This window comes from Dendrobates tinctorius, unplaced genomic scaffold, assembly GCF_039654945.1.
Source record: "Dendrobates tinctorius isolate UK_male_01 unplaced genomic scaffold, ASM3965494v1 ptg000223l, whole genome shotgun sequence".
Classification (NCBI taxonomy): domain Eukaryota; kingdom Metazoa; phylum Chordata; class Amphibia; order Anura; family Dendrobatidae; genus Dendrobates; species Dendrobates tinctorius.
The window spans coordinates 3,349,912-3,363,898 of record NW_027361890.1 but is presented as its reverse complement, the minus strand read 5'-3'; the positions used below and the strand labels follow the sequence as shown (position 1 = coordinate 3,363,898).

The 13,987-nt window shown below is 46.1% G+C and overlaps 1 protein-coding gene across 1 annotated transcript in view; it reads left to right on the top strand.

The window, feature by feature from the left end:
• Positions 1-13,987, top strand: part of LOC141059048 (uncharacterized) — an 86,597-nt gene that overhangs the window by 60,250 nt on the left and 12,360 nt on the right. Inside the window, exons 12-14 of the mRNA XM_073555257.1 lie at positions 7,114-7,148; positions 8,464-8,499; positions 9,985-10,048. Coding sequence (XP_073411358.1) covers positions 7,114-7,148; positions 8,464-8,499; positions 9,985-10,048 — 135 coding nt within the window. The remainder of the gene's footprint in view (positions 1-7,113; positions 7,149-8,463; positions 8,500-9,984; positions 10,049-13,987) is intronic.

Here is a 13,987-nt window from a genome sequence, read left to right as displayed (position 1 = left end):
ACCACCTGCGCTCCCAGTTCTTTCACTTTCTTGCCTAAGTCTTCAAAGTCTCTGCAGATGGTTTCCAGGTCGTTTCTTGCGGTGTCATTTGTCCCCACATGTAGAAGCAGGAATGGGTAGTCATCTGTAGGTCTGAAGAGTCCTGATATCCTGTCAGTCACATCTTTAATTTTTGCACCTGAAAGACAGCACATTTCTCTTGAAGTTATATCCGGTCTGCAGATAGCGGCCTCTGTTCCTCTCAACAGGGAATCCCCCATGACCACCACTCTCCGTTTCTTCTTCACAACATTTTTCTTTCTCCATCCAGGAGGACTCTGATGGCGTACAAGGTTGCTGTTTGTGGGCAAAGTCTTATCCTGATGTATTTCTTCATCGCTCTCCTGTGTAAGAGCCTGGTACTGGTTCCTGAGAAGTATGGGTGCTGACTGCCTCCTGATCCTCCTGCTTCTCTGGGTCACATGTCTCCATTCCGCTGTTTCTTCAGGTGCACTTCGAATTTCTTCTCTTCCTGTAACATGAAGAGATAATTCTGCTCTGTCTAAGAACTCTTCACCTTCCTTAATGGTCTTCAACGTAGCTAACCTCTCTTCGAGATTTTGTAACTTTTCCTCCAACAGGGACACAAGCTTGCATTTGTGGCATGTGAAGTTTGGCTTTTCCACTGGTAAATCTGTGAACATGTAGCAAGAAATGCAGCTCACCAAATGGCTCCTGGCCTCTTCCATATTGAGATTTCTTAAAAACAATGAAAGATGAGCCAAAATTCGCGCGCCTACCGATTGGTGACAGAGTGTGTTCCTAGGTCAGCATCAGTTAGAGGCAAGCTACGCCTCAGTGCTCCTTCGCCTACACTAGCGTCCGTCGGTGCCCGGTCCTTGGCGCCGACGCTTGCGGCCTTAGTTGCCGCCGCGCTGCACTAACAGCAGCTATTGGTGTTCGCGTCTCCGACGCCACACGCTGACTCCTGTGACGCTAACAGGGCCAGCACCATTTTATATATCTCTGGCAAGCGACTCTGTGTCTTAGCAGAGCCGCTCCTAGCGTTCGGGTGACGTTAACCCGTGCGCACTACATCACCTTCTGGTGCATCTGCCATTGCTCAGCAGCGGTTTTACCAACTACCGCGCGGTGGACCCCGGGCGGCGAACGCACCTCTAATTACTTTATATCTGGTGCGTTCCGCCGACCATAACATTACACTAGCGCCAGGGTCTGGCTGGCAATGGCAGACGTGCAGCAGCTGCAGCGCTACATTCGGCAGCTGGAGAGCAGGTTGGCTGCTATCGAGAGCACCAACTCAGCTGCGAATGCTGCGCTAGCTGCCGCCCAGACGGTCGCTGAGGCCGTCTCGCGTGTACCCACACTCTTGCCCTCGCCGACAATCTCCTCCCTCCCGCTCCTCGATAAGTTTTCGGGTGAAAGCGCCACCTGTAGGGGATTCGTCAGTCAGTGCTCCATTCACTTGGAGTTGCTGGCTGCACGGTTTCCTACAGAGCGGGCTAAGGTGGCTTTCATTGTCTCCTTATTGTCTGGCCGGGCACTGCAGTGGGCCACGCCATTGTGGGAACGTGATGATCCCGTGGTTCAGGGGCCTGCTCAGTTCCTCGTGGCTCTGAAGCAGGTCTTCTTAGGACCACGGGTCACGCACGATACGGCTCTCCAACTGCTGTCGTTAACACAAGGGTCACTCTCGGTTAGCCATTATGCTGTCCGGTTTCGGACATTGGCTTCTGAACTGGAGTGGCCGGACAAAGTATTAGTCCCAGTGATCTGGAGAAGCCTAGCTGAGCACGTCAAGGATGCTCTAGCTACCCGAGATATTCCCACAACTCTGGAGGAATTGATCGCCGTCTCCACCCGTATTGATCTCCGGTTCACAGAGCGCGGGTTGGAGAGGACTCAATCCAGACGTAAAATTAACCTGGCTCCCACCTTTACCGAACCGCTGAGCCATTCCGCACAGGAGTCTTCCTCCACCGAGCCCATGGAGGTATCTCGCACCGGCACTAAGCCACGTCAGGTGCGAGGCTCCGTGCGCTGTTATCACTGCCAACACTTTGGCCACTTGGCTGGCACATGTCCTCAGCGGCCGAAGGGACGACCCCGTTCCATGGTTGTAGGTGGTGGCCAGTCCCAGATGGAGTCCTTTTCGCCTAAACCGGTATTCCGGGGTACCCTAGATAATGGTTCTTCCACCTGGGAGGCAGTGGTCACTCTGGATTCCGGGGCAGAGGGGAACTTTATGTCCTCGAGTTTCACCCAGAGTCACATTATCCCTCTGGTATTACTCCCACAACCTCTGACCATCAGGGTGGTGGATGGGGCACCATTGCCCTCTCGAGTGACCCATCAGACGGTCCCACTCGGTCTCGCCAAGTCCCCCTCACATCGGGAGACCCTGTCCTTGCTTATTATGCCGCATGGCATCGATCAGGTACTCCTTGGGGTTCCCTGGCTTCGTTGTCACTCCCCTCACATTGATTGGGCTTCAGGGAGAATATTGGGCTGGAGCAAGGACTGCGAGGGTAGGTGTCTCAGGGACAGTCTTCAGGTAGCGTCTACGGAGCTCCCTACAGACCTCTCCACGCTCCCTGAACCTTACCATCAATATGCGGACATCTTCTCTAAGAAGTCCGCGGAGACACTCCCGCCACACCGTCCCTATGACTGCCCGATTGACCTTCTGACAGGCACAGAACCTCCTCGAGGTTGTGTTTACCCATTATCTCTCCCGGAGACGGAGGCAATGTCCCAATACATCAGGGAGAACCTGGCACGGGGCTTTATCAGGAAGTCGGTGTCACCGGCCGGGGCAGGCTTCTTCTTCGTTCAGAAGAAGAGCGGAGAGTTACGCCCTTGCATCGACTACCGGGGTCTCAATGCCATCACGGTAAAGAATAAGTACCCACTCCCGTTGATCTCCGAGTTGTTCGACAGGTTGCGTGGAGCGCGACCCTTTACTAAGCTAGATTTACGAGGGGCATACAACCTGATCCGTATACGCGAGGGAGACGAGTGGAAGACAGCTTTTAATACTCGGGATGGCCATTATGAATATTTGGTCATGCCCTTCGACCTGTGTAATGTGCCCGCTGTCTTCCAGGACTTCGTCAACGACGTCTTCCGTGACATGCTTTCTACCTCGGTGGTGGTCTATTTGGATGACATCCTCTTCTTTTCGCCAGATTTGGCCACCCACTGGAAAGATGTCTGCAGGGTATTTGACCGCCTACGGGCGAATTCCCTGTTTGCCAAGCTGGAGAAGTGTCAGTTCGAGCAGGAATCCTTGCCATTTCTGGGCTACGTCATCTCGGCCCAGGGGTTGGCTATGGATCCGGCCAAACTGCAAGCAGTCATGGACTGGCAGGAACCTCATTCTCTTAAAGCGGTGCAGCGCTTTTTAGGGTTCGTTAACTATTATCGCCAGTTTATACCCCACTTTTCCACCCTGGTAGCTCCTTTGGTTGCTCTCACGAAAAAAGGAGCTAACCCTAAGGCGTGGACCGAACAGGTTTCTAAGGCCTTTTCCTCCATAAAGTCCCACTTTGCAGGCGCTCCCATTTTACATCGTCCCGATGTGGATAAGCCGTTTATCCTTGAGGTAGACGCTTCTTCCGTCGGTGCAGGAGCAGTCCTTTACCAAAAGGATGCTCAAGGTCGAAAGCACCCCTGCTTCTTCTATTCTAAGACCTTCTCACCGGCGGAGAAAAATTACTCCATCGGCGACAGGGAGCTGCTGGCCATGAAATTGGCTTTCTCCGAGTGGAGACACCTCCTGGAGGGAGCCCGGTCCCCCTTTCAAGTCTTCACGGACCATAAAAACCTGATCTATCTTCAGACGGCCCAACGCCTGAATTCCCGTCAGACCAGGTGGTCGCTCTTCTTCTCCCGTTTCCACTTCTCCCTACACTACCTCTCCGGGGAGAAGAACGTCCGAGCAGATGCCCTCTCATGCTCGGTGGTCTCAGCGGAGGAGGGAGAGGCGGAGCCTCGGTTGATTCTCCCTCCGGAGAGTTTACGACCGTGGCTCCTAACGCTCTCGAGTCGGTACCACCAGGCAAGACCTTAGTGCCCCCTCGGCTACAGCCGGAGGTTCTTGCCTGGGCACATGCCTCCAGGCTAGGTGGCCATTTTGGTAATAAACGGACCACCGAACTCCCGGCAAGGTCATATTGGTGGCCACATATGGCTCGAGACGTCAAGGCATACGTGAGGGCATGCGTCTCGTGTGCCCGGAACAGGCCCTCTAGACAGAGGCCGGCGGGGCTCTTGTTTCCCCTGCCAGTAGCGGATAGACCATGGGAAATGGTGGGAATGGACTTTATTGTTGGCCTGCCCAAGTCCAGTGGCAGTACGGTCATCTGGGTGGTTACCGACCACTTTTCCAAAGTGGTACATCTGGTGCCACTCGCACGCCTGCCCTCCGCCCGAGGTCTGGCCGTCCTGTTCATTAAGCATGTATTCCGTTTACATGGTATGCCGGACAAAATCGTAAGTGACCGAGGTCCCCAGTTTGCGTCTCGTTTTTGGAGGGAGCTCTGCAGCCTACTCAGCATCGAGCTAAATCTGTCCTCAGCCTACCATCCCGAGACGAATGGTTTGGTCGAAAGGGCCAATCAGACCTTGGTCACCTATTAACGACACTTTGTCTCTGCCAGGCAGGATGACTGGGCATCCTTGCTGCCTTGGGCTGAGTTCGCCCTAAATAATGCGGTGGCCGATTCCACTGGTCAGATGCCTTTTCTCCTAAATTATGGCCAACACCCTCGCGTTCCTGTCCCGATGCCGGTGTCCTCAGCTGACACCAGGGTGGCAGACTGGGCAGTGGAGGCCCGGGACATTTGGGATCGCACGTAGAATGCTATCCGGGCATCTAAAGAAAGGATGAGGGCGTCCGCCGACACACATCGGTGACCCACACCAAGCTTTTCCCCTGGCGACATGGTGTGGCTCTCCACCCGGAATATCAAACTGCGGGTTGAGTCTCCCAAATTCGCACCACGTTACATTGGACCGTTCAAGGTCCTCGAGCGACTTAGCTCAGTGGTCTACCGCCTGGCTCTTCCTCCACATTTGGCCATATCGGACGTGTTTCATGTGTCCCTCCTCAAACCAGTCCACATGGTCCGGTTTTCTGAAACATCAACCGGGTCATCAGACTTATCGTCTGACGAGTTTGAGGTTAACGCCATCGTGGGGCGCAGGTTTGTCCGTGGCAAAAAGTTTTATTTGGTGGATTGGAAGGGTCATGGTCCCGAGGCTCGGACCTGGGAGCTGGTGGAGAACATTCACGCACCGCTCCTGATTGCGGCTTTTGAGTGCAGTGAGGGTCAGAGGGGAGGGGGCCCTAGGAGGGGGGGTAATGTTAGGTATCGGATTCCTGGCACTGCACAGTGGGAATCCAGAGCCAGACATCCTGCGGTCTCCCATTCTTCCTCGACCGCTCTGTGTGTTGCTTAGCAAGCACGACGTGCCAGGCTTGCTGCTCAAACTCGTTCTGACAGCCTGGATGTTGCTGCCACCTCTGGTGCAGCAATGGCAGCGCAACCTGCTTTGCAGGGAACCGCTCCTGAGGCTAAGTCCTCATGCCGTGCTACTGGGCATGCCCGCAACTTGACCTCTCACTGGAGAGCAGGGGTCACATGCTCAGGCCCTACGTCGGGTCTGATTGGTCCTTCCAAAGCTAATAGAAGGTTCCGGAAGCGCATCGCTATAAAAAGCCCGCAGGGCGGCTCGGCGATGCGCTAGTGTAGACTTATCTGCTATGTGTGTGAATGGTGATGGATGCATGGACTGGTGGCTGACTCATTATGAAACCCCTTCCCTCGGATACTACGATTGGTGACAGAGTGTGTTCCTAGGTCAGCATCAGTTAGAGGCAAGCTACGCCTCAGTGCTCCTTCGCCTACACTAGCGTCCGTCGGTGCCCGGTCCTTGGCGCCGACACTTGCGGCCTTAGTTGCCACCGCGCTGCACTAACAGCAGCTATTGGTGTTCGCGTCTCCGACGCCACACGCTGACTCCTGTGATGCTAACAGGGCCAGCACCATTTTATATATCTCTGGCAAGCGACTCTGTGTCTTAGCAGAGCCGCTCCTAGCGTTCGGGTGACGTTAACCCGTGCGCACTACATCACCTTCTGGTGCATCTGCCATTGCTCAGCAGCGGTTTTACCAACTACCGCGCGGTGGACCCCGGGCGGCGATCGCACCTCTAATTACTTTATATCTGGTGCGTTCCGACGACCATAACACCCTGCATGCTCAAGCTAAGTGTTCTTTTGCTATTGTTCACATTTGATCTGGTTTTGTCTATTTCAGTCTTGTGGTGGCTGTGCTGAATCACCATCCATATGTTACTGCTTGTGCCAGTTTGTTTTTGTCCCTTATTAGATTGGCCTCTTTTTGCTCTGCTTTTAGAATATACCAAAGTGCTGATATAGTGTGCGAAGTCTAGTGACTTTTTTTTTCTATCAGATGTGTTGGGTATTTTTTGCAGGGTTTTTTGCGTGATTGCAGACAGAGTCTTTCCTTTTGTCCTGTCTAGTTAGTGTGGGCCCCATCGTTTGCTCAGTCTATTTTCCTGCCTGTGTTTGTGTTTTCATCTTGTCTCACTGACAATATATGTTTGGGGGCTATCTATTCCTTTGGGGTCTGCTCTGGGGCAGTTTAGATTTCCTCTTTCTTGCTTTAGGCTTATTTAGTTCTCCGGCTGTGTCGAGGCATCTAGGATCACCGTAGGTATGCTCCACGGCTACTGCTAGTTGTGTGAATAGGATCAAGGGTCTGCAATCCGCTTAGTTACCAACCTCTCTGGTTTTCTGTGGCTTGGGCTGGTCTTGCTTTCCTCCTTGGTGACCCAAACATAACACCGCACACTCCGGTCCCAAGTAAGTGCCGGCGGCAGTGCCGGGTATTGAGTTGCGAGACTCGTGCGAGTTTTTCGCAAGTGTGACCCCGACCTAAGGCAGATCCAAGTATATAAAGCCAAAGACAAGATTGAGTTTATTCTCTTACTCCCTCAGTGTGAAGTTGCCAGAAAGGCATCAAAGAGGCACTTAACTGTAACGTAAAATGAAAATAACACTTAAATTTTTTTGTTTCCACACAGGATTTATATATTGCCGCAAAAGTGTGTATTAATAACACTGGTCAACAGCATTTTTGGTGCCAAAGATATTTCATCGAATTTAGGGTATTTTTGGGGTGCTGATTCTGAATATGTCATCAGTTTTGCCAGATTGGCTCAAGTTTTTGAGATTTTTGGTATCTTATTTATAGCACTTGTTGGTAAATGCGACGCATCATCTCATTAATTTCTTTGGATTAGTACTTGAACTGAGCAGTTCTCAATATAGTTTTGTGTTAATTAGTGTTCTAAAAGTTTGTTCATAGCTTGATTTTTGCACTAACTTTATGTTGTTGTCTGTTTTCCAGTGAAAAGCATGAACTCATCAAGAAGAAGTTGTCTTAACGATCCAGACTCATTCTGTTACATTTGTGGTGAATACACACTGCCAAAACATAGAAGAAACATAACAGACTTCGTAAAAAAAGTGTATTTTGCCTATTTTGGGGTTATGCTTGGGGACCAAGACAAGTTTTGGGCACCACACATAGTGTGCAAAGCATGTATCGAATTATTACGAAAATGGAGCAAAGGACAAAGAAAAAGCTTCAAATTTGGTGTTCCAATGGTGTGGAGAGAGCCAAAAAATCATCATGATGACTGTTATTTATGGTAAACACAGGTACAGGCACATCTTCACAATGAGGGACAGGCCTTCTTGCAGATTCCATGTTACTCCCATTTTCGTTTCTTATGCTTATTGAATCCTTGCACTTGCACTGCACAGAAATAACAGTCATCATGATGATTTTTTGGCTCTCTCCACACCATTGGAACACCAAATTTGAAGCTTTTTCTTTGTCCTTTGCTCCATTTTCGTAATAATTCGATACATGCTTTGCACACTATGTGTGGTGCCCAAAACTTGTCTTGGTCCCCAAGCATAACCCCAAAATAGGCAAAATACACTTTTTTTACGAAGTCTGTTATGTTTCTTCTATGTTTTGGCAGTGTATATTCACCACAAATGTAACAGAATGAGTCTGGATCGTTAAGACAACTTCTTCATGATGAGTTCATGCTTTTCACTGGAAAACAGACAACAACATAAAGTTAGTGCAAAAATCAAGCTATGAACAAACTTTTAGAACACTAATTAACACAAAACTATATTGAGAACTGCTCAGTTCAAGTACTAATCCAAAGAAATTAATGAGATGATGCGTCGCATTTACCAACAAGTGCTATAAATAAGATACCAAAAATCTCAAAAACTTGAGCCAATCTGGCAAAACTGATGACATATTCAGAATCAGCACCCCAAAAATACCCCAAATTCATTAAAATATTTTGGACACCAGAAAAAAAAATTTTTTTCGTTGACCTGTGTAATCTATCACTCGGCTTGACCATCGATATCGATACAAGGTAAGATCACGTGATTTTGCTGTAAACTAAAACTAAATATCTAATGTGAAAAAGCAATAGAAAACTCAAAGCCAATATTTTACCAGTAGAGAGGAGCAAACCTGAACTTAAACTTTCGGGGTTCGAACTGGATGGTTAGTGCCTGGTGCTAAATGTCGAACACGGACTTCTCCCAGAAGTACGTTGCAATCTTCGGAGTTTCGGGGGAAGAGAGAGGGAGGGATAGAGGGGGAGAGGAGGAGGGAAAGAGAGAAGAGAGAGGCAGAAAGAGGAGATGGAGAGCGAGAGAGAGAAAATTTTCCAGCTCAAAAGTTCACGTCCACATTGTTTTCAATGGGGTTGTTTGGGTATGTGCACCAAAGTTTGGACTAAAGATCAGGTCAGGTACCAGATCCTGAACTTCCCCCATTTACCACCATTTATTCACTGTCACAAAAGCCCTATCACTACCTGAAACTCATTCATCCCCTTCTTTTTTTCCTTAATAGGGTTGATCACAACTAAGATATTGATAGCCTATCGTTAAAGAGTTGACCCCTTGCTCCTTGCGCCAACTGGATGGCTGCATCACTAGATGGGGTGCAGCCTCCTTCAATACAAGTGTATTTAGCGAGGCCACATCCACTTGTCGGGCTGGGGCCGGTAATATGGATAATGCATACTTACCCACTGTTCCTGGCTCAGGAACCGGCAAATCCCTGGAGTTCGTGCGCTGCGGGTATTTATAAGTCTGCAGTCACACAGACTGAAAGCAGACTTATCATTTTGGACCTGACAACCCCTTTAACGAGTGCTGCAAAAAAAAGCAACACAAAACCAGTGTACTTAATGGCAGTTCCTGTTTTCACTTCATACATCTCCTACTAAGTTCAGTCTGTCTTTGGCTCATCTCAAAAAAGGCAAGCTCTTTTTTTGGCTATATTTCGACTGAAAATATTAATCAGCCTTGAACTCAATAATAAAAAAAGCTAAATACAAAGATTCTACATATTCAAATGGAATCTGTCACCATGTCTTTGCTATGTAGTTTGAAAGCCCCATAATGTAAAGACAGAGACCTTGATTTCAGTGATGTGTCACTTTCAAGGCTGTGTGCTGTAGTTTCAATACAATCAATGTTTTATCAACAGGAAATTATCACTAGAGGACTCATGTGTGAAGTTAATCTATAACCCCGACCCCACCAGTGATTGTCAGCTTGCTCACAATGTGCAGTGTACTCAGGAAGCTGCCAATCAGTGGTGTGGGCGGGCTTATACACAGCTCAGCAGTCACAGTACTCCTATATCTACAACAGTGAAAACAAGGTGACACATCATTGGAATCAGGCTCTCTGCCTCTATGTTATGCTGCTCTCAGATTCAATAACAAAAACCTGCTGATGGATTCCCTTTAAGATGTTAAATCAGACAGTGAAACTGTCTTCTGATATATGCACAAGATATACATGTCTGTAATAGTCTGCATGTTTTTCTCTCATTCTAGCATTTCAGTTGACACTAATTTCCAAGTGATTTATGTGGATTCAGGATGTGGTTGCAAAGATATAGTAAGTATACATGCTTCTTCCCAGCCCATGGTTCACTGTTTATGTGGAGATTGTGTTGTTTTTACTCACATATCTCTTCAACAGATGAATGGAAAGTCAGAGGCTTAAAGGGACTCTATCAGCAAAGAATCAGCACAGAATGACTGTTCAAACCAGTGCAGAGTGGTGGGGCTAATCAATTTACTACACCTCCAACCTACTTGTTTTCTCTCAATCTCCATCCCTCCCTTGACAACTGTGGCTTCACATGGCAAGAAAAGGGCGAATATAGATGGGAAATAGCAGGTGGGAAGGTGTATATAAATGATTGGCCCGGCCATGGTGCACCGAGCGCCTGTACTTGGTTAAAACAGTCATTCTGTGCTGACGGAGTCCCTCTAAGGGTCAGCATAAACTGACTGTTCAAACAAGTCCCGCCACTCCGCGTACTCTCGGTTGCCAAACTTTTTAACAGTAACCATCCTTTTGATTTTTATTTCAGAAATCAGTAATGCATGTGAAGATAAGCAATTTTCTAATTTAGCTTATCAGAGAAATCCGGTTCTTTCTCCTCCTGGACTGATTAGTGAAAATTCTCAATTCACGGGTAAAATCGGTCTGCAGTGAATACAGATTTTTTACTCAGATATAAAATGATAGTAGTGTTCATAGGACTGAATGGAGAGGGGAGGAGGAAGGAGCTTTGTCTCCAGCTCCTGCCCCTCCCATCTTCATAGAATCTTATCAGCACTAACTGCCATCTCCTATTACAGTAATGTAACAAACTGTCTTCAATGAGTACAGATTTTACCAATGAACTGAGAATTTTGAGAATGAATGATCAATCCTGGAGAAGAAAGAAGCAGATTTACCTGATAAGGCATATTACAATGTAACTTATTTTCATGTATACTATTCATTTATAAAATAAAAATTAAAACAACGGTTACTCTTTAAGTATACCTTCTAATTGCTTGTTTTCTATCGATCTCCACCTCAATCTTCTTTAATGGTTCTGGCTTTTTAGAGCCAAAGGATTATAGACATAGATTAAAAACAAGCAGGTGTACTAAAATATTTGGCCATGCCAAGGGTGCACAGAGTGACTGTACTTGGTTTGAATGACATTTTGTCCTGACATTTGAGGGAATTTTGAGACACAAAACTGCATCCATAGGTGACTACCTGAGGCTTGTTCACATTCAATTACAGTATGTTCTAAAATAATGGAATAAGCATTGCCCTCCTATTACATCCACCATGTTTCCACCATCCTGATGTGATCAAGTGACTGTTGGGCATGACGTCATTTCCATTATAAGAGGGGAGTCAAGTAGTAATGATCGTTTCATTTTTTTGTAACATTCCCTTCTATTTTGCCAACTTTTTAGAGTTGCTAAACTTTCATTTTATTTTGAACAATTTGTTAAAATATGGAAAATCACGAAACTTTGCAAATCACTTTATTAGGGGATTTGTCTTCATTCCGGTAAAACAAATATCTCGAAAGCGGCTTCCAAACCCTTTTTTTCCCCAGTCTATTTGCTGAACGCACTCGTTTGGTGTAAGCATGATGGCATAAAAGTGTTCTGCTGCAGGAGATTGCTCTGATAAGCAGAACACTCGGAGGAACACACAGGTGCACTGCTGACCCTTTTCACTGCCATCACCTGTACTCTAAATAAGTTTGGAGAAAAGCCGGGTTTGAAAGCCACTTTCTTCCAGTGATGACAAATACCCCAATACAGTGCAATGCAAATATTTCATAACTTTCTATCTGGGACAAAATTATATTTATTTTTTTATACACGTTTAGTGTCTCTTTAGAGTTAGGCAAAGAGTAGGGAACGTTCTAAAAAATTAGCAAACTCTTACCCCTTGAATTCCCCTTTTGTGGTGGGAAAAGATCATGTCATGCCCGGCATGTCACCGGATTGTTACCGTAAAAAACCCTCAATTCAGGGCTCACTTGCATGACGGATCAATGGTGGATTTAACAGGTAAGTAATGCAGATTTCATTATTTAGAAAATTCTCTATTCTTAGCCCAATTAAAAGAAGTCCTGAAAAACCCTTTTAAGACTCCTTGCCTGCCAGTAATTAGATGCTTCCCTCACTGGCAGTGACTAAATTGATCATTCTGATTATTTGAAAGTGGATGGAAACGTTGTGTCGTGTAAAGGTTTACTTTAATGGAAGCGTTTTACTATACCTGCACACCTATTTTTTAGTCATCCGTACATGAGATCCCTTATACAGTCAGTAATATCCATTTTTTTATGGATCCTTGGCATGCCTAATATTCAGCACTTCATTATAGTTCTGGAGTTAGGCAATGAGTAATGTCAGGATCAGTTCACATATTTAGGTCTCAATGTATTAAGGTGTTTACTCTAGAATTATGCTGTCAAACACCTTAATAACCTGCAATATTTTTAAGCAACTAATTATATAAAAATGTTGTGACTTTTGGCATTCACATGCGAGTCTACTGTACACCAATATAGGCGCAGCATGGGTGGGAAGCGGCATGGCTGCATTCACCTATCAAATTCATGAAAATTGACGCCACTTTAATGACTGGAGTACATTTCTAGTGTAGGCGCATGCCAGTTAAGAGAAGCTCATAATTCATTAAGCAGTGCGTGCCTCTTAAAAAATTACTCCAGTTATCCACATTCATCAATGAATCAGTTCCTTAGAGTATACGGTTGAGGTAGACCTTTTTTGTTGCTAAAATATGAATATAAGACATTATATCGAGCAGGTATAAATACAAGTGCTTCTCACTATGAAAATCTGTGGGGTATTGTCAAGAGGAAGATGAGAGACACCAGACCCCACAATGCAGATGAGCTGAAGTCTGCTATCAAAGCGACCTGGGCTTCCATAGCACCTCAGCAGTGCCACAGGCTGATCGCCTCCATGCCATGCCACATTGATGCAGTAATTGATGCAAAAGGAGCCCAGACCAAGTATTGATTGCATTTACTGAACATTAGTGTTGAGCGATACCGTTCGATACCCAAAAATATCGTATCGGATGGTATCGCCCGATACGAAAAAAATATCGGGTATCGCCGATTCCGATACCGGAAGTCCCATTCAAGTCAATGGGACTTCCGGTATCGGAATTAAAAAAAGCCCTTTATTTCCTTGTTGGCTAATTCTACATAATGGAAAACAAATAAGAATCATGTAGAATGTATTGTGGGAGGAGGAGGAGACATTAAAGGCATAGTGGTTTATTCAAATCACATGGCATAGCATTAATTCCAATTTTTTTTTTTTTCAAGACGTTGGGAGTTAAAAAGATATTGACTATGTTAACTTTTTTATATTTTGTCAGATATGTATGTTTCACAACTTCCATGCTCTTCACCTTCTTTTGTACTTCTCCCAAACTTTCTCCTTCATGATCTGCAGCAGTAGCATTTTTTTCATCAACTTTTTCTTCACCTTATTCATCTTCTTCACCTTCTTCCCATTAATTTTTTTTTTCCATTCTTCATATTCTTCTTATTCGGCTATTATTAATTTTCATATGCTATTTCTTCATCTTCTTCCTATTCTTCTTTTTCTTAATTTTCTTATGGTGACAGGCATTCCTGTAGTACTTATCTATAAAAGTTATAAGATTACACCTTACGTTCTGCCTGTCACAAAAGATTTACAACAGGATTTGTCAGCGTTCAGTTTGGCCTGCAGCAGCAGGCATTTTCCAGGGGCACCACGAGGAGGAACGGACTCACCCCCATTTACTGCTTAGTCTTCTTCTGCTTATAATTTTGATTTCTTCTATGCTGATTTTTAGTCTTATGCTTAATGTTCTTCTGCTTTCTGTTCCTCTGCTTTTGCTTCTTCTGCTTCTTGTTCTTCTGTCTTTTGTTCTGTATCTTGGTGGTTGTCTTCATGTTCTTTGTCCTCTTGGTCTTATTATTTAGGGTCATATTTCTGGTCT